General features: G+C 39.7%; 1 protein-coding gene across 1 annotated transcript in view; it reads left to right on the top strand.

The window, feature by feature from the left end:
- The window catches only part of MMP16 (matrix metallopeptidase 16), a 289,269-nt gene that overhangs the window by 227,914 nt on the left and 36,582 nt on the right, over positions 1 to 24,773 (top strand). Inside the window, exon 7 of the mRNA XM_055303461.1 lies at positions 17,666 to 17,804. Coding sequence (XP_055159436.1) covers positions 17,666 to 17,804 — 139 coding nt within the window. The remainder of the gene's footprint in view (positions 1 to 17,665; positions 17,805 to 24,773) is intronic.

Genomic DNA, 24,773 nt, shown 5'->3' with positions numbered 1-24,773 from the left:
TGAATTATTTATGCTCAAAACTTTACATTAAAAGCCGTAGGATAATCAGAAGGCTGTTTCTGAAGCAGTTGGACAATCCTCATGGTGTCCTTGGAACCATCGTTTTTTGATAGGCTGGTTCTCCCTGTGTTACTGCTAGCCGTAGTTGAAATTATACATGGTTAACATCTGTTAAGTCTTCCAGGTAAACACTCCCCAGTACTGAGATTCCCCCCTCACCAAAATCTGCCTATTTGTACCCTCTTTCTTAGACAATGCACAGTCAAAATCACCCATTTTTTAAAACTTTCAGTTACGATGTTAACTAACTTGAATTCAAATAAGATCTTGAAAGAAAAAAAAAATTAAAAGAAAGAAAATAAAACTCCCACCTACGATTCCAAAGAGGATTTCTTTAGAATTGCGAGGACCTGAGACTTAACATACTCTTCTCATTCTTCGAAAGATTTGCATCCCCTCTCTCCCCAAGAGATGCCATCTCCATCTCTGGAGTCTCTTACTGCTCCAAATAGCCAATCTCATCTATTACAAGCTAACCTCATATTTAACTTTTATAAAGGTAAATGTGTATAATATATAACTATGAAGTTACTATTTCAAATATCAGTTTTGGAGAATATTAATAATAAAGATCAAATGGGAGAAAAGAGTAAATGTATTTTTATTTGGAAAAAAATGCCTTTATATTTTACAAAAGCACATCTCCATCATGAATGACTTTAATCTCCATCTCTTGTCCAGTGCCTTGATTGATTTATTTCTGTGATAAATATTTATAAGGCCCTTGCCTTTGCCCGGCAGCCTTCTAGGATCTGGGATTTTGCAGTGAATATCACAAAATCCTTCTACAGCGAACTTTATTTGAGTGGAGGAGGGACAGTCAAAATCAAATAAATACATATAAGTAAGGAAGGAATCAATAAACAAAATGGTGAAAATGAAATAGAACAATATGAGAGAAGGTAGGGATTGAGATGAGGGAAGGGGCTATGGTAGTTTGGGTGGTCAAGAACATCTTCTGAGGAGGCGACATTTTTTTTTTTTTTGAGGCGACATTTTAATGCAGGTTTTAAACTGCAAAATTAACCAGCAACACAAAGATGAGAGGAAAGAACATTCCAGTTAGGCCCCCAGCTAAATAACGTTAAATTTTGTTCCTGAAATTTGTAAGCAGTGGTGCCTCCACCTGTGACACCACAATTAGCATTTCAACTGACTGTCCCAGAAGAGCCATAGACACAGTCCAGGTCCTGATCAATACGTACAGTGTTTCTGCTAAAGACTGGCTCTGGAAACCTTAGTGCCTTAGGATTATCTCAGTCAACATTTCCACATAGTCTTGGACCACTACTGCATTTAGGAATTTATTTTATTAGTAATACAGGAGCCTTAAAGCAAATCAGGAGGTAGGAAAAAAAATCATAACATCCATCAAGAACTAAACAGCACACTGTTCAATAAAACTTGCCGCAGTGATGAAAATGCTTTATGTGTATGATGCCCGGAACGGTAGCCACTAGTTTCATGTGGCTGTTGGGCAATTCATATGTAACCAGTGCTACTGAGGAACTGATTTTTAAAATTATATTTAATTTAACTGAAAGGGAAATAGTGCCATGTGACTAATGGCTACCATATTGACAGAACAGGTCTAGAGAATTAATTTTAAATAATTTATCAGTGTTTTGGACCATGCAAATTGGTTAATTCTTTAAAACTTGAAGCCATATAAGAGGTAGAAATGAAATGCTTGTATCTTAATTTATACTTTATCAGTCAAAAGCATCTCTTAAACACAATATATTTATAATGAATTAGTCATGTTGCTGCTACCACATGTTCTCATTTGTTTTTCTTTGGCACAGGCTGAAATATAGTTTTCTCTCCTTGACTTTGGAGTTAATGGTGCAAAACTCTACATAGGGAGGAACCGAACCAGAACAATGTACAAAAAGCTATTAAACTGAAAAGCATCAGTCTCTGTTCCCTTGATGTGTTTTGGGTTCACAGTCATAATTTCTGCCATTTCTGACTAGTAAGAAAAAACAGCAACAGACTCTCATTGAGGAAGAAAAATCTAAAAGGATCTTCTGGGGCAAAAGTAGGTATTACTGGTGTACCCCCCAAAAAAATCATGAATGAGGATGAATGAATGATAGCATTAAAATATTGCAAAGTAATAGATAATCTATATTATTTGTTAGTCATTAACCGTAGACAATAACTCCTTTTTTATCATAGCAATGAATATTTTATTTACTTATGATTGCTTGTTACTAATCTTAAAAAATACACCACCTGCAGAAATCAGCTATGAACATAATAATGTTCACTGAGCCCAGAATGAAGTTACTATACGTGGAAATGCATTTAAGAAGGTTAATAGAAAAGAGGAAGAAAGACTTTCCCATTTCTAAGATTTTCTAGAAACAATACAGACTATGTTTGTTATTCTAGCTTGGTGGACTGAGCACTATATTTATATATGTTTGAGAATGGCATTTGATAGTCACATTAATTTTGTATAAATTGGATCATATGAAACCTGTTCAACCACCAAAGCTAGTAATATGGTATTACCCAAGGTCATCTTTTTTTTTTTTTCCTACTCTCTAACTTTGGCTTTGGAATTGAATGAAGCAATGCATATTTTGTAAAGTTCTATAAAAACATATTGTGTATTTTTGGTGATAATTCTTTTAATTACTAGTATCAAATAATTGATAATTTCTATTAATGAGTTTGAACACTAGAAGATAGATGAGCTGGACCATGTATCACCAACTCAACTCACTTTATGCAGAAGATGACTCACTAACTCCGTTTTCTTTTCAGAAAATAATGGTCTAAATGTAGCCTGATACAAAAAAAAAAAAAAATCTGAGCAACAAATATCTAACAGTTAGAAACATTGTATCAATAACAATGGTTTTTATATTGTTTTTATTTAATTTTGCATAGAGTACTTACAAAATTAAAGTAAAATTATTCTTCTCCTTAGCATTCATTTAAATATTAGCCCCTTTTTTAGTTCAATTAAAATAGTATTTTCTTCACACAATAATCAATAACCAAATTTTCAGGAATAGATATGTGGCATAAAGTGAGATTCATCTATATTCATTATGTCTGTAAAATGAATTACAATTGCAAATTCTTTTTTAACCACACAATAAAATTCAAGAAAAGTTGAAAAGCTCTGAAACCTTGCAAAAAAAGATAAATAGGAATTTATTTTGGTCTTCATATATAAGCAGAAGACAGAGGAAAAATTAAATTGCTCAACCAAATAATCAGGTTTCCTTTCCTGGCTTCCATGTGAATTTGAATCCTCTTGAAGAGATGCAGGCAGGGTTACATCTCAATTATACTGGAACTTTCATCTGTCTCCCCCAAGAGGTAAGTTTGAAATGGGCATAGCAAACAAGAGGGCTATATTGAGCAGGGAGGAATTTCTCTGCATATTTAAATATTTTGGGCAGCCAGGGTGGCTCAGCGGTTTAGCGCCGCCTTCAGCCCAGGGCCTGATCCTAGAGACCCGGGATCGAGTCCCATGTCAGGCTCCCTGCATGGAGCCTGCTTCTCCCTCTGCCTGTGTCTCTGCCTCTCTCTCTCTCTGTGTCTCTCATGAATAAATAAATAAAATCTTTAAAAATAAATAAATATTTTGCATAAACTCCTCTTGTCTTTTTTGACACCCATATCCTTTATCACTCTTTAACACCTAATTTGCTTATTACTTATTACCTGCATTATTGTTATATTCACTTGATACCCTCCCTCAGGAATGTAGCTTTTCCTACTTTACCTAACTCAGGCACCGCCAACCTGCTTCCCTCCAGAAATCCCTAATGTTTTCTTTTCTTTCCCTCCCCAGCTCTAGCACAATCTCTGCCACACCCTTCTACTTCTCATTTCTTTCTTACTTCATTTTCTCCTAATTCTGGTCCTTCATTTCTGAAGTAGGAAAAGACGTTAGAGTTCGAAGCCGATGGCCAAGAAAGAATTCTTGAGATGTCTTTGGTGCAAAAAGGTGGTTTTATTAAAGCATGGGGACAGGACCTGGGCAGAAAGAGCTGCACTGGGGTCATGAGGAGTGGCCCATTACATGCTTCCAAGTTGGGAGGGTGGTTAGAGATAGTGATAGTGTAAGTGCCTAAGGAATTTTGGAAGCAAGGTTTCCAGGGTCTTGGGGGGAGCCTGGGGGAGCTAGCTATTGTGTCATTTATTACTGTCTAATAAAACCTTAGTCACAAGACCCTTCAGATGTGTATCTGTGGGCCGTATGCTTGGGGGATGATTGGCAACGGGTGTCTTAGGGGTAGAGATAAAGGAAGTTTCCAAAGGAATTTTTATGTGTTAAAGTAGATTTACAGGGTCCCTGGGCTTGGGCTAAGATTGCCTTTTGCCCTTAGCCAAGAATTAGCATCCAGGCTGTTGGGTCCCTAGAGGAATGTCATTGTGCCTGTTTCAAGGACTTGTCAATGGGCTGTAGGTAGTAAAGGGATTTAATCATTTTTCTTCTGCCTTTGTTTCGCACAGCAATTTCTATACCTGTTTTCTTATATATTCTATCTTACTGACTTGGCATTGGATGCCCCATCAAGCGGCAATCTTTTCATTTCATATTGCATTCTGTGCAGTTGATTCTAGCTAGAATTGCCTCACTTTCCTTAGTTACCACTCCTCCTCTCCTAGAGCACTCATCTCCATCATATGCCACTTAAACTTGTGGTTTTCAAACCTCATTTCCGTTTCTCCCAAAAAGAAATATCCTTTCCTGCCCATCGTCACCCTCAACCTCATGGGACATGGATTGTTTTGTACTCTCCTTTGGTATGGTGTGTGTTTACTTCCTTTCCTATAATTCTCCTACACTTTTCCTATGAAAGCCCAGTCATCACATCCTTCTTCACCTTCAGAAGCTTCTGAAATTCCTCTCAACTTAATGAATCTTCCAGCCAAGTGAGACAGTCTATTTCTTTTTTGCAAAAATATTACCGTGTTACATACTTTGTCAAAACGTCAAATCCTATATACTATAATCTTCTGGCATTAGATTCGTTAGTGCTTAGAATAATTTTCAAAAATTATTTGGTCACATCAGTAGTTGTTCTGGGCTCCACGATTTGGCTGAATGAGTAGGAAAGTTATTTACTTATTATTTTGGAGAAGTTTCTCCTCCCCCCCCCCCAACAGTAAGCAAAGAATGCTTATTCCTGTTTGTTTCCCTTGATAGCAATGAACCAGTAGTACAGGTGCTTTCCATTTGTTAATGATTCTGGCAGTCTGACTTCCCTCAGGACTGCCTGAGAAAGCCATCACTATTTTATTGCACATCAAGTTGTTTGTTGAGGATTTTCTTTGAGTTTAAGGAAGGGTAGTTACCTTTTGAACTCCCCTGTTTTAGTAAATAAACCACAGCAAAACATTGGCAAGAGAAGGAATGTTTTCAAGAGCATATTAGCATAAAGCAATTAGGCAATGGTAATGAGGATTAGTCTCTCCTGTTATGGCAACAAGGACTCCTGAACCCTGAAACAAAGTCACTTAGGAATCTTGCAGGGGTTTTTTGCTCTGTAATTTCTTGGGAATTCTCTGCCCAATCTACTCTTATCTCTTAGGAACAAACCTCTAATTGAGCATAGGCCTTTATCACCTAATTTGTTGACAACTCACACTTTGTGTCCCTTGGAAAGGGGGGAAAAAAAGGTTTCCCTCTGGCACATTTCCCTCCGGGCATCCGCCTGCCTTCCTCCCTGCTGGAGGCCCAGGCCTCTGCACTTGCTCACAGCTTTTAAGTGGAGTCTATTGACAACTCTTCTGTTCAGTGTATTGTTCTTATTGCTGGTTTTGTCTGCAATAGCCACATTTTTTTAGTTCAGTGAGTTTCCTTCTGTGATTGAAGAAGAGGCCAAAACACAATACTCCACAGCACTAGCTCCACCTTTGATTCTTTCTGTGTGATATTGGTGAAGTGTTGGAATTAGAGGTGGGGTCCGGAGCCGTCGACCAAGAAGGAGAATTCTTGAGATGTCTTTGGTGCAAACTGGTGGTTTTATTAAAGGAAGAGCTGCTGCCCTGGGCCTGTGAGGGGTGGCTGATTATATACCTGGGAGTTGGGAGGGGTTTGGGGATAGCGTGCTCTCTAAGGAATTTTGGAAGCAAGGTTTCCAGGACCTGGAGGGGGACCAGCTATTGTTGGGAAAATGTCACTTATTTACCGTCTAATAAATCCTGAGTCATGAGACCCTTCAGATGTGTATCGGTGGGCCATGTGCTTGGGGGATGATTGTCAACACGTATCTTGGGGGTTTAGAGATAAAGGGAAATTTCTAAAGGAATTTTTATATGTTAAAGTAGACTCACAGGCTCTTGGGGGCTGGGCTAAGGTCGCCTTTTGCCCTTAGCAAAGTAGTAACTTCAAGGCAGTTGAGCCTGAAGAGGAAGGTCCCTCTGCCTGTTTCAAGGACTTGTCAGTGTGCCACCCCAGGCTCGTGCCTTGTCCTCGGCTAGCCCTGTGTTCCCCCATCAATATCATGAGACATCTCTTTTCTACCCTCCATGGCATGACCCTGTCCTGGCACACTGACCACCACTCACTGCTCTCCAAGGTGCAATGGGAATACATGTAAAGGTTATCTAAAGGGCAGGAAGAGTCCTTGGAGAATAGAGTCTTTGTTTTAAGTAAATATCCCTAGAGGTAGTGAAGCCTGAATGGAGTCCATAAGAAAGAGAGAGAGAATTATAATGATACTCATGGGAAAGACAGTAACATGTAGAAACAGGCTGGCAAATGGGTAATTTCCATACAGACATTTAAGTACATGGTAGGTGTGTGGTGCCTATATGGGCAGTAGAGAGGGCCTGAAAAAGCCTTTCCATGGGGATGCTTATGTTCAATATTGACCAACCCAGTCCCCCTGCATCCGGGCCAAGGAAAAGATTTGCGGCTGTGTCTCTTCTCTTTCATGGTCTGTTTTTCTCTATCTTTGAACACTTGCTCAACACATAACGCTGGCCATTGTGGCAGGGCCGAGGAGCACAGTGTTTGAATAAGGTAGATGAGGTGCCTACTCTGATGAGAGGCAGCTGAGCAAATAAACAAGATGATTTCATAGAACAATAGGTATTATGAAGAAAATAAAACCTGATGAGTTGATAGAAAAAGACTGAAGAAAGACAACTTTAGATTGGGTGGTTAGAAACTAAATTGAATACACTGCCCTTATGTACCTTGAGTAAAAATTGCCATATACTCTATTCAGCGGGAACATAGTTTTTATTGTAAATGAAGCATCTTTCTTCAGGTCAAAAATAAAGTGATGGCAGTTCTTGATAGGTGTGCTAATGACACAGCTGTTTTCCGGCTCATTATATTCACTAAATGGTAGTTCCCATTTTATAGAGGCAGCAATAACAGCATTTCACACAGTTTTTTGAAATTAGTTGTTTGCCTCTGCTCCCCTCTAGATTGAATGTACACTCTTAAAGAGTTCATATTTTTGGAATCCAGAACTGCTAGTGCAGTGGGAGGAATGAAACCTTTTTTCTTTTCCAACACTTAATTATATGATATGTGAATTGAAATTGAGATCTCTCTGCCAATATTCATGATCCTCAGAGTCCAAAGGAGGTGGGGGGGGGGGGCGGGGAGAAGCAAAATGTCATAGTACCGTGCGATGTAATTATATCTGGAATTTGAAGATCCTTACCTTAAATGCAGTACGCTGATGAAGCATTTTTTAGTACACTGTTATTTTCTGCATCATAACCATTGCAGAGTAGTTTCGGAACAAGAGTAGACGCAAGAAGAAACAAGAAAGAAGGTAAGGACTTTAGAAGAAAACAGGGTCAGCACACACACATTAAATTTTCTCTTCTCAGATCTTTCTGTTCTAGGGCCTAAGCACATTTGTGTTATAGCAACGCTTCTTTACCACTCATTATTCACATATGTAAATGGATTAAAACCCATAAATATTCCTTAAAAAAATATTTATGTTTCTATGTGTTACATTACACATGAATAATTATGAATTCTTAAGTTTTAAAAATCAGTATTCTTTATGTCAGGGCTTAATAAATACTAATCAACATCTGACATATCACTTAACCTTTTACTAATACTAATCAACATCTGACATATCACTTAACCAGATTTGCAATCTAAAGTAATCTAAAAACAAAGCCCTTTTTTTTTTCTAACATCTGGAGACTCTAAAAATTATTGTGTACAGTTAGCATTAGTAGTTAACAAAATATTCTGCAAATGCCGTATGCCCTTTGAAACTTAAATATACTTTATTAAAATAATTTACATTTATAAATCCAGGTATTAATTCTGACAGATTCTTCCTTAAAAATAGTCAAAGACATTAAGGAATATATGTGTAGGCACTGACCATCCAAAGTGATTTGACCCACGGAGGTGGAAGCATTTTCCTTTTTTTCCTTGTAGGGTTTTGGCTTGTCTAATAATTAAACTGACATAAGACAGATTAATAGGAGAAAAACAAATTTAATTCTATATGTATGGAGCCCAATAAAAATAGAAGACCCAAGGGTAAGTCATTAGGCAATTGAGGCTTGTATGATGTCTTGAGCTAAGGAATGGGATGGCAACCTGGGGCTCCCAAGAAGAAGAGAGTTCACAGGACAAGAAAAAAAGTAGATGTTTGATAATTAAATGTTTGCCCTGCCATACATACTGGTTGTTCAGATAAAAAAGTTTTCTCTAGTAATAGCTCTGTTTCTGCACCAGGCTCCCTATCTAAATTCTTTCAGGTAGTTAAGGGAGGAGTAAAATTTTTCTTGAACCTACTGGGTCTTGATTGCCTTCAGCTCAAAATATCCACGTGCCAAAGGGGCACGTTTTGGGATGGCACATTCTGCCCCCCTTCAGACTTACTGAGATGTAATGCAGCATTATTTCTCCCAGAATTACATCTGGTTGATCTTTGAAAATTGTGATGAGCCCTGAAAATCGAGCAGAAATTCATGACTGGCTTAGTGAGAAAAGTGTATTTTAATGGTTGCTTTGAACAGGTTTTCTCCTAAGGTTTATATACCAAAAGCCAGTTTGTGTCAGCTCTTGTGATAAGATAATAAAAGCTTCCCAGAATGGCATTGTCTTTGCCAGATACATCTATTAAGCACTCTTAGAATTTTTTTTCCTCCAAGTTATAATTTTACTTTTTCTTTCCCAATGTTGAAAAAGAAATATAGCTAAATAAATGTAAATGGCCTTGTTCTCTTTCTTTAAATACTACAATACCTTTTATAAGTCTTCGTACAGGCAGTAAATTGGAATACAATAGTGTGAAATCAAATTAGTGAGTTTATAATATATTTGTATGGTTTTACAAGGTGTGATTTTTACATTTTCAGTTCACATATGTTACTGTTGAATGGAGCATGAATTACACTTAATTAAATGGCATGGGCATAGTTTTGTTTCTGCTTTAAAGCATAAAAAATGTTGGTTGCAACACTATTTATAATAACAAATTTAAATGGCTAAGATGGGGGTGTCTTGGTGGGTCAGTCCATTAAGCCTCTGACTCTTGGTTTTGTCTCAGGTCATGATTGCATGGGTCATGGGGTGAGCCAGGAGCCTGGCTCTGTGCTCAGTGGGGCGTCTGCTTGAAGATTCTCTCCCTCTGACCCTACCCCCATCTCTCAAATAAATAAATATTTTTAAAAATAAAAATAAATGACTTAAATGAAGGCTTCATAATCTTATGTTTGTTTGGTAGCCAGAATATTTAACCATTGCAAATACTTACAGTGATAATATAATAATATTCTATCATAAGGGAATTGCCTATGTGTCTTCACGTTGTGGGTTTTTTAAAGATTTTATTTATTTATTTATTTGAGAGAGAGAGTGAGCTAGAGAAAGAGAGCACACGAGCAGAGGCAGAGAGAAAAGCAGACTCCCCTGCTGAACAGGGAGCCCAATGTGGGGCTCAATCCCAGGACCCTGGGTTGAAGACGAATACTTAACCCAACTGAGCCATCAAGGCACCCTTATTTTCAGGTTTTTCAAACTGAGTATATATTTTAAACTTCTTAAGAGAAAATTTCAGAAATACAGAAAAGTTGGAAGAATGAATACTTGCACGCTTAATTTCTAGATTTAACAATTTTAAGCGCTTGCCTGAATTTTCTGTGTGTGTGTGTGTGTGTGTGTGTGTGTGTGTGTGTTGTGTGTATGAGCAGTGCACCATGCACGCTCAAGGTTTTGGTGAAATGTTTGAAAGAAAGTGGTTGATACCAGAAAACTTCTTCTCTGAGACACCTGGGTGGCTCAGTTGGTTCAGCATCTGTCTTCAGCACAGGTCATGATCCCAGAGTCCAGGGATCGGGCCTGCTTCTCACTCCCTCTGCCACTCCTCCTGCTTGTGTTCTCTCATTTTCACTCTTTCTCACATAAATAAATTAAAAAAAAAAAAAAAAAAAAGGAAACTCCATCTCTAAATACAGGATCCAGGGATTACCCATGCATTGCATTTGGTTGTTATGTCTATTTTTTAAAAAAATTTTATTTATTTATTAATGAGAGATAGAGAGAGAGAGGCAGAGACACAGGCAGAGGGAGAAGCAGGCTCCATGCAAGGAGCCCGATGTGGGACTCGATCCCGGGTCTCCAGGATCATGCCCTGGGCCGAAGGCAGGCGCCAAACCACTGAGCCACCCGGGCGTCCCTGTTATGTCTATTTAGATCTGACATTTCTTCCCAACTTTTTCCTCATGACTTTCGTTGTTGTTGTTGTTTTCTTGTTGAGACCAGGCTAGTTGTCTTCTAAACCATGCCTCGTGCTGAAATGTGCTTGATTGCTTCTTTAAAGTGTCATTTGACTTATTCCTTTCTTATAAACTGGAAGAAGTAAGGTGTGAAGGCTCAAGTAGATTCCACTTTAAGCATGTTTGACTTCTACCTGTTGGTGCTTCATGAACGATTCTATGGCCTCTAAGGCCTAGCCAGTGTATTTTGCATCGCGTATAATATCTAAATTGCTGTTATGACTGATACACATCTTGATCCCTTGTTTTCAGGGGCAACTACTATCTCTCTGTGTTGTAAAGATATGCTTTCACTGTTGGATTAAGCATAAATACATACGTATACACACGAGCACATGTGAAATTTTAATAATGTGGGTGGGTTGTATCCAACTCCATTTCCTAGTTTTGATATTGTACTGTAATTATGTTAAGAGTTATCATTGGGGGGGATCCCTGGGTGGCGCAGAGGTTTGGCACCTGCCTTTGGCCCAGGGCGCGATCCTGGAGACCCAGGATCGAGTCCCACGTCGGGCTCCCGGTGCATGGAGCCTGCTTCTCCCTCTGCCTATGTCTCTGCCTCTCTGTGTGTGTGTGTGTGTGACTATCATAAAAAAAAAAAAAGTTATCATTGGGGAAGGTTAGGGAAGAGTATAAGGAATCTGCTATTTCTGATAGGTGTAATGTGAATCTACAATTACTTCAATTTGAAAGTCGTTTTTTTTTTTAACAGCAGCTAATTTATGGGCTGATTTTTAGTATTCTCTGTCGCTAACCATGAATAAATTAACCTAATAATTGGTAATTATCAATTTTTATTCCCATAGGTTCAGTAATTATTTATGAGCTTGGTCAAGCATATGCTATTATTAAACATTGTTTAAATATTAAATGTTGTGAAAAATTCTGATCATTTGCTTTTACTCTGTGCTTTTGAAGTATATCTAAAGCAATGAATCAGTTGAACTCCAGCCCTGTGAGACCCCTTGATAAGCTTGGCTAGCAAGGCTGGGCCCAGGGTGGGGAGCACTCAGCTGGGCGTGAGACGGTCTCATTCGGCTTTGAGAACCTGAGAAGGAGGCCACCATTTCTTCCGCCCTTTAAGCATTCATGCAAATTGCTTTTTCTCTCATTCTTGCCATGACTTTATGTTTTAATCACTATAACTACATGCCTTTTTCTCTTCCATAGGAACCGTATTAATTTTGAACATCAGATTTCCCATTCTTTTGCCCACATGATACATCCTCAGAAACAGTACGAACTGCTTGTAAACAAACCCATATTTATAGGCAAACGTTTTTCGGTGTTTTCCCCCCATAGCTAGTGAGTTTCCTTGATAAGAATGTCATTTTAATAAATACTCTAATGCTCCTATTAAGCAGTTACCTTGGTTTGAACCATCTCAGGTGTATATTCTTCATCCCAGGGCGGTTTGATGAAAAAAATAGACAATTGTGACCATTCAGCATGAGTAGGTCTCCTACAGAAAGCCAAAAGCTGATACCTCAGTGGTAAGGAGACACAGTTTGATGAAAAAAATAGACAAGTGTGACCATTCAGCATGGGTAGATATCCTACAGAAAGCCAAAAGCTGATACTTCAGTGGTAAGGGGACATACTGTCCCGACCTCCACGGGCATAGAGCACAGTGGAGCAGCAGGGAGAGTGTGTCACTTTAAAAATGATAATAAGGGGGATCCCTGGGTGGCTCCGTGGTTTTGTGCCTGCCTTTGACTCAGGGCGTGATCCTGGAGTCCCGGGATCAAGTCTCACGTTGGGCTCTCTGCATGGAGTCTGCTTCTCCCTCTTCCTCTCTCTCCGCACCCCCCTCTTTCTCATGAATAAATAAATAAAATATTTTAAAAAATGATAATAGGGTGACAGATGGTGTAAGTGCTGGAAAGTGAAATTACAGACTACTGCGAAGCAGCATAACAGGGTCACCTAATTCCAGTCGGGGGGCAGGTAGGGCCTTTTTGTGGAAAGGAAATTTCAGCTGAGAATGAAGAGGTGATCCAGGGTTCATCGGGTGAGGAGTGGGAGCAGAGGGCGTGGGGACGTCTTAAGGGAGAAGAGAGCATCCCTCCCGGAGGCGGCAAGGGTGCCGGCGTGGGGAGGGCGTCATGGGCACGAAGGGACCTGCAGTGGATGCACAGGGGCTGCAGGCAGGAGCGAGTCTGAATTCCGTTTTAGATGCGGTAGGAGGCAGATCTGGAGCTGGGAGCTGGCACCTCCGTGAAACTCGGTGGCAGCGCGGAGTGGGCTGGTGACAGTGACGATAGCAGGGAATCAGGACTTGGGAGATGCTATTTCAGAGGTGGGGACGACTGGGGGCGCCCAGTGGCGGGGCAGGCGAGGGCTGGGCGAGCAACCCAGATGCCTCTGGCAAGGTTCAGTTTAGACACGTGAGGCCCTCACAGGGGTGTCTCAGGTTTGGGGCTGAATAACCAACCTGTGTATCAGAAGAGAAGCACAGTCGATCCGATGCACTCATCGGCTCCTAAAAAGAGGCCTGCAAACCCCACCCTGTCCCGAGAGTAGATGCCTAATGCATCTTCCCAGTCCAGCAGCGGGAGGATGGATGCTTTTGCCTCTGGAGTGGTCAGCAAAGCATATGCCCGTATTAGGACAGAATTTTCAAGGGAATTTTAAAAAAGAAACCAGATTGGGATCCCTGGGTGGCTCAGAGGTTGAGCATCTGCCTTTGGCCCAGGGTGTGATTCCGGAGACCCGGGATCAAGTCCCACATCGGGCTCCCTGCATGGAGCCTGTTTCTCCCTCTGCCTGTGTCTCTGCTTCTCTCTCTGTGTCTCATGAATAAATAAATAAAATCTTTAATAGAAAAGAAAGAAAGAAAGAAAGAAAGAAAGAAAGAAAGAAAGAAAGAAAGAAAGAAAGAAAGAAAGAAAGAAAAGAAAAGAAAAGAACCAGATTTCCCTGGTATGTTATTTCCTCGTGGTCTACACCCTGCAGTACTCTGGGTATTTGTCATCTCTGTGAGCAAAGTGGCCTGCCTGGGTCCCTCACTACATGGAAAGAAAAATCTGTGTGACCTTGTATCTAAAGTGAAATATTGGGATTCCTGGTGGCACAGTTGGTTAAGCATCCATCTTTGGCATGCGTCATGATCCCGGGGTCCTGAAATCGAGCCCCACGTGGGACTCCCTGCTCAGTGGGGAGCCTGCTTCTCCCTCTCCCACAACCCCTACTTGTGATCTCTCTCTTTCTAATAAATAAGTAAATAAAATCTTTTTTTAAAAATAAAGTGAAATATTGGTGTTTAAGTAGGAATTCCTCTTTGGTAATTTTTAAGTGCTATTTTTTTTTCATGAGTTGATTTTGCAAATGTGCTAGTTTTGATTATTTTTAGGGTATGCTTCTACTGCTTCCGCCCCCTTTTATAAGGGCTGTAGCCAAAAAAAGGCCAGTGGCAAGATAGAAACAACAGATTTAGAGCTTGAATTCTTTCTTTCCCTTTACACCAAAGGCCAAAACAAAACCTACATTGTTTAGAAGGGTGAAGCAAAAATTTTTTTTCCCTGCATGGCCCAAAGACCTTTATATAGCATACCTTTCTAAATAATGGAATATATAGTAAACACCTGTGCCTATTCAAGTGGAACTTTTATATTCTTGTGACATCTGCATAGCTTTTGTAAGAGGATAATTTACCTTTACTTTGCCCTTTTCTCCTTAAATTTGTTTCCTTTCAAGAAATATTTAGTAAGCTTCAACCATGTGCGAGACATTTTTCTGGGGAACCACAAATGAACACAGACAGATACATTTGCCATCGTGGAGAGATGGCAAATCTATTCTACCGGAGAGAGAATAGACAATAAAGAAAACGTGTGTTGTGTTAAAGAGTGATCAACATGGTGAAGGAGAATAAAGCAGGGGAGGAGGGGGAGTGAAAGCCCCTGTGGGTGGGTGGCAGGAGGGAATTCAATTTTAGACTGTGGGGTCAGAAGAGATTTCACTTAGAAGGAAAATGTGCATAGAGGCTTAAATATCATTTTAAATATCCTCTCTTCACAAGCTCAGTTTCTGAAATGGCAATCTATAGTGATTGTGATATGTTTACATCCTCTGTGACAAATGGTTGCTAAATTATTTCGACCGTTACTTTCTACCGCCCTGAGAAGGTGTGGATAAGTTGAATAGAAGCACAACCTGAATATCGACAGTTTATATCACTGTCTGCCAAGGCTGCTGCTGTCAATTAGAAATCATTCTCAATTCACCTACGATTCCATATTACCTTCTGAATTTTTGCAAATGGACTATACCTCTCTTGAGGCAAAGTTTCCATTTCTTCCTGTATTAATGGCAAGTGGAGGTTATGTTCCTATCTCCACTCAGCAGCATATATCTGTCCCAAAGAGCCACCGGCCTTGTCTCGGTATTGGAGAGAGAACAATGTGAAGTGATTCTCTGAGAAAAATTGGAATGTGTTTCAGGGTTTTTTTTTAAACTGATTTTTTCTGACCCGTCAGGTCAGAGAGCTTTCAGTTTCATTGTTCCATTAATTACCATGGTCTGTTATTTCTTTGTCAGAATCCAGTAGGTATTTAGCTATTTTTATTTTTTATTTTAGGGTATACAGTACAATAACTTAAGAATATTTTATGTGGAAGGGCACCTGGGTGACACAGTTGGTTAAGCATCCAGCTCTTGGTTTCAGCTCAGGTCCTGATCTCGGAGTCCTGGGTTTCAGGCCCACGTCGGGCTGCGCACTCAATGCAGAGTCCTCTTGGGTTTCTCTCTCCCTCTTTCTCTACTCCTCTTAGCCCTGTCTTCTCTCTCGCATGCTCTCTCTCTCAAATAAATAAATACATCTTTTTAAAAAATTAAATAAACTATCAGAATATCATCTGCTATTAACTACTATTAACAGTAAGCCCTGGATCTTCATGCCTGTGTAATTTTCCTGGATCGATCTTTTCATGGCATAACTTGGTTTTTTAAAATCAGTTTAATGTATCTACTATATGTGGATCAAAGTATGTATTAATTCAGGTTAACTGGTACCATAAAAATTATCACAAAAAGGTTAATAGCATAAGAAGATATTGGTAGGAAAGAGATGCATGGCTAGAGCCATGATATGGCTGAAAACTGAAAAGGAAACAAAGAACAGCAGCTAAAACTATAAGCAGGATTGTGAAGGAAAATAATATAACCAGTTTCAATATAATTTTAGCAATAATAACAACCAACTGTGTGCCAGGTTCTCAGAAAGCCTTTTATATTTAAAACAGTAATTAGGAGTGCCTTGGTGGCTCCATCGGTTGTGTCCAACTCTGGATCCTAGCTCAGGTCTTAATCTCAGGGTTGGGAGTTCAAGCCCTGCGCTGGGCTCCGCACTGGGTATGGAGCCTACATAAAAATAAAATAAAATACAATAAGACAGTATTTATACTATGAGTCTGTCACTAGTTTTAATAACTCAATGACTAGTATCTTGGCTAGGGTAACCGTTATTAAGGGACAGAGCAAGAATAGGATACAAACTTAGAGTTGTTAATTAAGCTACTTCCTTCTTTTTTATAAGAACAAAGTTCATAGAGAAGGCAGCTCCAGATAACTAGAATGAAGTACAACTATCCAAAGATTCCTAAGAAAAGTTTTATATTTGGATTGGTTTAGATGGGAAAAGGTTCATTTTTATTGTATCACCTGGAATCCAAGAATCCTCAGTTGAGTGTGTGTGTGTGTGTATGACTATGAATAACTCACAAGTCCTGGGAAATCTAGTCAGGTTAAACTATTGTGAGCCAAAAGATTGAGAAAACCCTGTAATAAATCGCTTACTAATATCTAAGTAGGGGAATTTGGAAGTATTTTAGTGAAACATACTTATGATTTCCAAGTGAAATGTTTGTAAATACAAAATTTATGATTTCCAAGTGAAATATATGATTTCCAAGTGAAATGTTGTTTGTAAATACAAAATTTTGAAATAAAGTGAAATGGTATACTTGAAAATATACCTAGTTTTTCTAATATCAAAACACTTTGGATAGTCTTTATTCTGAAATTTTCCATAGGAAACAATTGAATGTCATCAGAGGTAACATTTTTTGGAAGTTTTTCTGCCTTTAGAATTTACAGTGAAACACATTGTGTGTAAGCTAATGATTAAGTCAACAACATTTATAAATACTTGCTCTGGGACAAGTCGTATTTTCACTAGAGATAAAAGTAGACACTTTTTACATAAAATGACCGATGCTATGATTGAGTGAAGTCAGGATATGGTGAGAGCGTATAGGAGAGGCAGTTGACCCAGATTGGAATCACTGTGATGATTTTTTTTCAAGGTAGCTTTGTTCATGTAGGGTGACCGTATGACTTGTCATCCAAACCAAAACATGTTTGAGGGTGAAAGAGGACTCTACTTATAATTATAGGAGATGATGGGTATGATGTGAGCATAGCAGGAGGGATGGCCTCTTTTATTCCATCCCTCACATTTTAGGTGTGGAGATCTTGTATACGTCTGTAAATGCATACATGTCCATATGTTGCTCTCTTATTCAGGAAAACTGACTTAATCCACAAATCTGGCAGGGACTTGTCTGTGCTACTTCTGTTTTTTCCATCTGAAAAGCCCTGAAGATAATGTAAAGTGCTTAAATTAAATGTTTTTACATTATCTTTCAATCACATTGTATGGATTAGAGGTTGGGTGGGTAAAGACAGAACCAATTACTGATCACTGTAAGCAAGTTGATTAGCTGTTTCTTTGACTGTTTTGATGTGAGACAGTGAAAATGACACTAGTTTAGTTTTAGAAGTGTTACACCATTGCACAGGGAAATGCCATGGAGGCCTGCATGTTTGTTGAGAGATGCTTTTGCTTGGTTTGCAGGACCAGTGGTTTTGGCGAGTGAGAAACAACAGGGTGATGGATGGATACCCCATGCAAATTACTTACTTCTGGCGGGGCTTGCCTCCTAGTATCGATGCAGTTTATGAAAACAGTGATGGGAATTTTGTCTTCTTTAAAGGTAAGGAATGTTTCCCATGTCTTGCTCTGTTGTATTTTGGTCATTTTGTTCAGGGCCCTATAGCGCACATAAAGATGAAGAAGTGAAACCTGTGGAGTGAAGTTAGGTAGCTAATTCATCTTATGAAATGAACTGCATATGTTGACTGGAAATATAAATGAAAGGGAAAAAAAGAGAAAAAAGAAATATAAATGAGGTAAAATCATTGATAATGTTTAACTCTGTAATTTATGTTTTCTTATATGGCGTTCTCATATATGAGTCAAATTTAGAAGGCATTTGAGTGAATTTTTTACATTTGGCTTAAAATGCCAAAAGAAATGAATTGATTAATTAGTAAAAAGCCAATTTTTCCATTACCTAAAGATTTTTGGGTTGTCGTCTTTTTTTTAATAGAGTATTTGCAGTTACTTGCTCTTTTTATTTGAAATCTATTTTGCTTCTTATATTCAACTACAATATAATCTCTTAAGCTTTACTTGATTCAGTTAGTTCCCATTAAACTAAGAAATTGCTCATAAAGACAAGGAAAACTCATGAGTAGAAAAAATTCCCCCAATTAATTTCACCCAATAAAATGTATTGCTTGTTATTTACCTAAGTGACAAGTTTTAATTGCACAAATACTAACTGCCTGGCATACAAAAGTAAGGTTACCTGGTAAACTGAACTTAGTTGGGGCACCTGGGTGGCTCAGTCGACTAAGTGGCTTACTTCCACTAAGGTCATGATCTTGGGGTCCTGGAGCCTCGTGTTGGGTTCCATGATCAGCGGGGAGTCTGCTTCTCCCTCTCCTTCTGTCCTTTCCCCTGTTCATGCTTTCTCTCTCTCTCTCTCTCTCTCTCTCTCTCTCTCTCTCTCTCTCTCTCTCAAATAAATAAATAATATTAAAAAAATTAACTTAGGTGCCTGGTAATCCATCCTCAAAGCTTGCTTCAAAATAGTAAGTCATAAGTCTGTGGGGAAAACACAGGGAAAAAGATTGAGTTGGACGGTTGACAGGATTGTGAGGAGAAGATATATGACAGCACTACCCTACAATCCAGCAATTGGTATCTACCCAAAGGATACAAAAATACTGATTGGGGGCACATGCACCCTGATGTTTATAGCGGCATTATCAACAATAGCCAAATTATGGAAATGGCCAGAATGTCCATCAACTGATGGATGGATAAAGAAGAGGTGTGTATGTGAGGGGGGTGTATGTATCTATATAGATATAGATATAATGGAATATCACTCTGCCATAAAAAAGAATGAAATCTTGCCATTTGCAATGAAGTGGATGGAACTAGAGTGTGTTATGCTAAGTGAAATCAGTCAGTCAGAGAAAAACAAATTTAAGACACAAATCATATGAACATAGGGGATAAGGAAAAAAAAAAAGATGAGGGAAGCAAAAAAGAAGGAAAAGGAATACTATAGTATTCCCCACATCCTAAACCAGGGATTGACTCTTAACAATAGAGAACAAACTGAGGGTTGATGGAGGGAGGGAGGTGGAGGACGGTGTAAATGGGTGATGGGCATTAAGGAAGGTATTTGTTGTGATGACCACTGGGTGTTGTATGTAAGGGATGAATCACTAAATTCTGCTCCTGAAATCAATATTATGCTCTTTGGTAACTAACGGGATTTAAATAAAAACTTAAACAAACAAAAAAAGATATCTGAGATGAAACTGGAGAACTAGAGCGCAGAACGTATCAATTGATTGACTGATTGATTGTTTGATGATTGAATTAGCCAAGAGCCTGAAGGGCTAAAAAGAAGTTTAAATAAGGATAGAAACAGATGGAAAGAAGGGGGGGATCTTAACACCCTTAAAGAGCAGTTGTTCCCAGGATCGAACTAGATGAATTAATGAGGATGATAAAAACACAAAGTATGGGAAACACTTGGGATATTTTAAGTGAGGCACAAACTATCCATATAAAATGAAAGTGTAGGGCAGACTGGGTGGCTCAGTGGTTTAGCACCTGCCTTGGGCCCAGGGTGTGATCCTGGAGACCCGGGATCGAGTCCCACGTCAGGCTCCCTGCATGGAGCCTGCCTCTCCCTCTGCCTGTGTCTCTGCCTCTCTCTCTCTCTCTCTCTCTCTCTCTCTCTCTCTGTGTCTCTCTCATAAATAAATAAAGAAAATCTTTAAAAAAAGAAAAAGAAAGTGTATACGTGGGATTTCTTTACAGATTGTTCCTGGAGAAAATAGGGTACATTCATTTTAAGCACATGGGGACTGTGCAGTGGTGCGGCCATTTGGGGCGCTTCTTGGCCACAAGAACTGGGCAAGTCACTGAATTATCTGTATCTCAGTTTCTCCATCTGGAAAATGGGCTCCGTATCACTGCCCATCTCAGGATTAGCTTGAGGCCTAAAGTAACCACCAGGTGTGACGTGCTTGGCACAGACCGGTTTTCGTAAAGCTCTGATGTGGCGGGTCCGAGTAGGGCCGCCGGCCTCCTGCCGCCCACAGCGAGCACACTATACCCCTGGGGACAAAGAAGGGACACGGTGCGAGGGACCTGGAGGCTGTTAGGGGCCTGCGTGGGAAGGAAAGGACTCTCCCCTGCGCTCTCCCGTGAGCCCATGAACAGCAGCAGCAGCAGGAACACAGGAAGAATCTGGCCCAGGCGGCCGCGGCCTTAGTCTTGGCCTTGGTCTTGGCCTTGGCCTCGACCTCACAGGAGGCGCCCCGGGCCCCCCATAGCGCCCCTCCGCGTTGCTCCATGGTCAGCCAAGAGGCCACCTCATCAGAAGGTCCCTGTGCCTGGCGTCTGTCACAGGCCACCTTCCAGTTTGCGCGTGGAAGCCACAGCCTGCGACGCGACACAGGGCAAAATCTGAAATCACCTGCAGGATCCGAGTGCAAGAGGCACCAGAGAGCTGCCCGTGTTTTCGGGCACACGACTGTATCCTCAGTTCTCAGAAGTGCTGGTGCATCACGGTGCTTGACGAACATCTGAATAAAGATCATGTGCATGGGGGCGCCTGGGTGCCTCAGCTGGTTAAGTGTCGGCCTTGGGCTAGGTCATGACCTCGGGGTCCTGGGATCGAGCCCCACGTCAGGCTCCCTCTCCCCTGGCCTGCTGCTCCCCTTGCTTGTGCTCTCTCTTTCTCTCTGTCAAATAAATAAAATATTTAAAAAGAATAACAATAATAATTATTACATGGTGAAGTATGATTTGGCTTCATATGGTGTTTCCTATGTTACGATGCTAAGGAATAGGAATGACTTTTTTCTTGTCACGTATTGATTCAACTTCTAGAATGTTATGCTTGTCAGTGGCCTCTTCTGACCTACTGCCAGTATCAGGAAATGTCTAATATTAAAAGTCTTGTCACTCCAAGACCCTGCTGTGGTGCTTCCTTCCTCCACTTTTCCCTCCGCAGTTCTTTCAAGTAAACCTCCTTCAGGCCCAGCCATGAATATGCAGCTCCCCTCTTCCAAATACTTGCTTCTCCAGAGGGAGCCAGGAGCTCCAGGTCAACCCAACGAGACCACCCCCATTCGCTAGTGTCCGCCTTACCCCTGGCAGGAGAGTGAAGAGCCCCAGAACGCTGGATTTGAGTTAATACACCACTCTCTTCACCACCCTCACCACAACAATCACAATCAAAATGACCGTCTCCGCTTGCCACCATCTCGTTGTGTGACCTTCATCACCTCAAAAAATGCAGCTTTTCTGAGGAATCAGATCATCCCTCATCCCAAGACCGTCCTCCTCATTTTGCTCTTTGGGCCATGAGGCAGGTCTAAAGCTCACGTCTAGCATCCGATTTCTCTCCCTCTTCTAATTCTCTGCCTACCATCTGGAAACTATACATTTCACTTATTTATTGCTTTTCTGGATCCTTCCTACTAGGATATCAGGTCCAGGGCAAGATCTTCTCTCCCTCACTCTTTTGCTTTTATGCTGATGTATTCCCTGTATCTTAAACCAGGCATTGACAGACTTTTTCAGTAATGACCAAATAGCAAATATTTTTAGGCCTTGCAGCCCATACTTCTCTATTACATATCCTTTTTTTTTTTTTTTTAACTTTTAAAAATGTAAGGACTCTTCTTAGATCATGGGCTGTACAAAAATAGGCATTGGTCAGAGTTTGCTGACCTCTGTTTTAAACCTGGAATATAGTAAACACTAAAAGATTTATTGAATGAATGAAGAAGAAAATTCAAGTGCTAATCCGTATCCGTGTGCACAGCCCTACAAAAGTTCGTCCCAGCCTGTCCTGGCCACACTAGCCCATTACTGCTGATGGATTTAAGCATTATTCTTCTGGTTGCTCTTGTCTTTGGGCTTTTTAGCCTTCATTTCCTTTCTCTTTGTGTTTCCCTTCGTTCTCTTTATGCTTTTTATGTTTTTTTTTTTCTCTTCTTCTAATCTATACTACACAATAGTACTTATACTTAACCAGCTTTGCCTTTTATTCACCCTTTTGAACTAAAATCCATGTTGGGATTTAAACTTTAGTCATGCATCTCCTAAATGTGCTCACACACATTTAGGCTTATTTTCATCATGCATAAGAATTTGAAGGTATGGATTTCAATACAAGTAAAAATGAGTGTTTAGTTATAAAGTCTACAGACTACCTTCGTAATATAAAGATAAGCATAATATGTTATATTCAAGTGAATCTTCATAAATATCTTAAGAAAAATGGGAAGCCATAGATCCAATTAAAATTTCATATTTTGGTGTAATTTATATGTTTTAAAACTTGGGCAAAACTATATGTGTGCATATATGTCAAATGCAGTGGGAGTTGTCAGCACATAAATTATAAAAACATGAAAATGTAAGCAACTTGTCCTCTATAAATGTGATCAGTTCTATATTCTTAACAGAATCTTATTGCTTTTCGATATATTAGAGTGTAGTATATCAAAATATACTGAAGTGCTCTGCTTCCCGCCAGATGTAATAATAGGGATCAGATTTATCCTCCTACCTAAACCCACCAACAACTGGATAAAGTATTTAAAACAATGATTTTCATGCCACTGGACAGCAAGAAACAGAGGATAGTAAACCTGTAAGTCATGAAACAAAGAGAAATAAGCTTGGAAAATGTCCCAGTTTCCTGTTTTGGTAGTTTCCAGGCTGTGGAAGAGGGTAGGAGAATCCGGGTGGTGTTCAGAAGACTGTCTCCATTGAGGGGAACAGAGCTGAGAGTCAGGCGATAACAAGTGGCTGCAGTGCCCAGAGGCAAGCAGCACGGAGAAGAGAGCTGCATGGAGTGCAGACACCGCAATTAGCAGAGGAACCCCCTGAAGTGCAGGAGAAAGAATTGGTCAGCATATGTATGTAGGCTAACTACCAAAGTGCAGATGAGGGATCGTTTAATAGGATGAAAGAGAACAGTTCCTGACACTCACACAGCACTAACAGTACTTACTCCCACCAGCCACCTCTCTGTGGCCATTGGCTGGAATACTGAAAAGGGTCTTACCTCAGGAGTGGGGAAAACGATTATCTTAGAATGAGCACTGTAACAGTCCTAGGACAAAAGTATTCACCCAGTGAGGTAAAAGTCACAGCATCTGGCCTCTCCCATAAGGTTAGGAACAGACAAGGATGTCCCATTTCAATTTTATTCATTATTGTACTGGATATTTCATGTAGCAGAATAAGGCAAGATATAGACTAAATAAAATTATATTCACAGACAAGATGACTGTGTTGAAAATCAGATGCAGTCAACCAGTTACCTCTAATGGACAAATGAATTTATCAAAGCTGCAGCGTATGAGACCATTATATAAAGAGCAATTGTATCTATGTATATTTTCGAGAACTGTGATGGGTCTGAGATTTTACCGTCTTTGCAAGCTAACATGTTAGCCTGCCTCACTTTCAGGGATGTTGGTAGAAACACAAGATTCCTGAGTCAGAGAATAAGACAGAGACAAAGGCAGTAGCTAGAGTATAGCCATTTATATGAGTCCCCTGAGCCCCTGATTCTCAAAGGTGATGTGAAGAGGACCAGGCGACACCTGTACATGTAATCAGTTGCATTGCAGGAAGGAACCACAAGCTTAGAGAACCTAAAGATTTCATGATGAGCAGTACACCTGTATAAACTTTATCCCAAAGGGAGACCTTTTCTTCATTATACTGGACAATAAATACATCTTTCATTTGCTATGGAGGAGACACAGTCTGTCCCCCAAGATTGTGGCTATTCAAATACCTTTCAAAATATAGTCTAGGACAAAGGCAGCCATTGCCTCTGCTCACCAGACCTGCTGAAGACTGGTGGAGAATTGCTTTCCATCACATAGCAGCAAAGGATAGTCAAGAATTGAAAATTAAAAAAAAAAAATACAATAGCATCAAAAACTATTAAATACTTAGAGATCAATCCAAAAGATACATGAATGACCTCTACACTAAAAACACAAAATTTTGCTAAATTAAGTAAAGAAGACAAATAAATGAACAAATATGTCTCATTAATGAGTTGGAAGACTCAATATTATTACAACCCTCACCAAATTCATCTATACATTTGAGTGCAATCCCAATCAAAATCCCCACAAGGCTTTTTGTGGTAATTGTCAGACTGGTTATCAAATTCATGTGCAAATGCAAAAGACCTAGAATAGACAAAACTATTTCTAAAACTCTAATAACTTCAAGTCTTATTTTAAAGCTACAGTAATGAAGACAGTGTGGCATTGTCATATTTTTCTTAAAAAATCAGTGTAACAGAATACAGAGTCCAGAAACAGACTAAAAAACAGATGGACAAGTAATTTTGACAAAGGTACAAAGGAAATTCAGTGGAGAAAAGATAATCTTTTCAACAAATTATGCTGAAACCATGGGATATCCATATGCAAAAAACTAAACTCTGATCCAAACTTTGTACCATATACAGAAATTAACTCTAAATGGTCCTAACCTAAGTAGGAGTTATAACTATAAAACAACTAGAAAAAATAGGAGACAAATATAT

This window comes from Nyctereutes procyonoides, unplaced genomic scaffold (assembly GCF_905146905.1).
Source record: "Nyctereutes procyonoides isolate TBG_1078 unplaced genomic scaffold, NYPRO_anot_genome, whole genome shotgun sequence".
NCBI lineage: Eukaryota > Metazoa > Chordata > Mammalia > Carnivora > Canidae > Nyctereutes > Nyctereutes procyonoides.
This window is presented reverse-complemented; position numbering and strand designations above follow the sequence as displayed.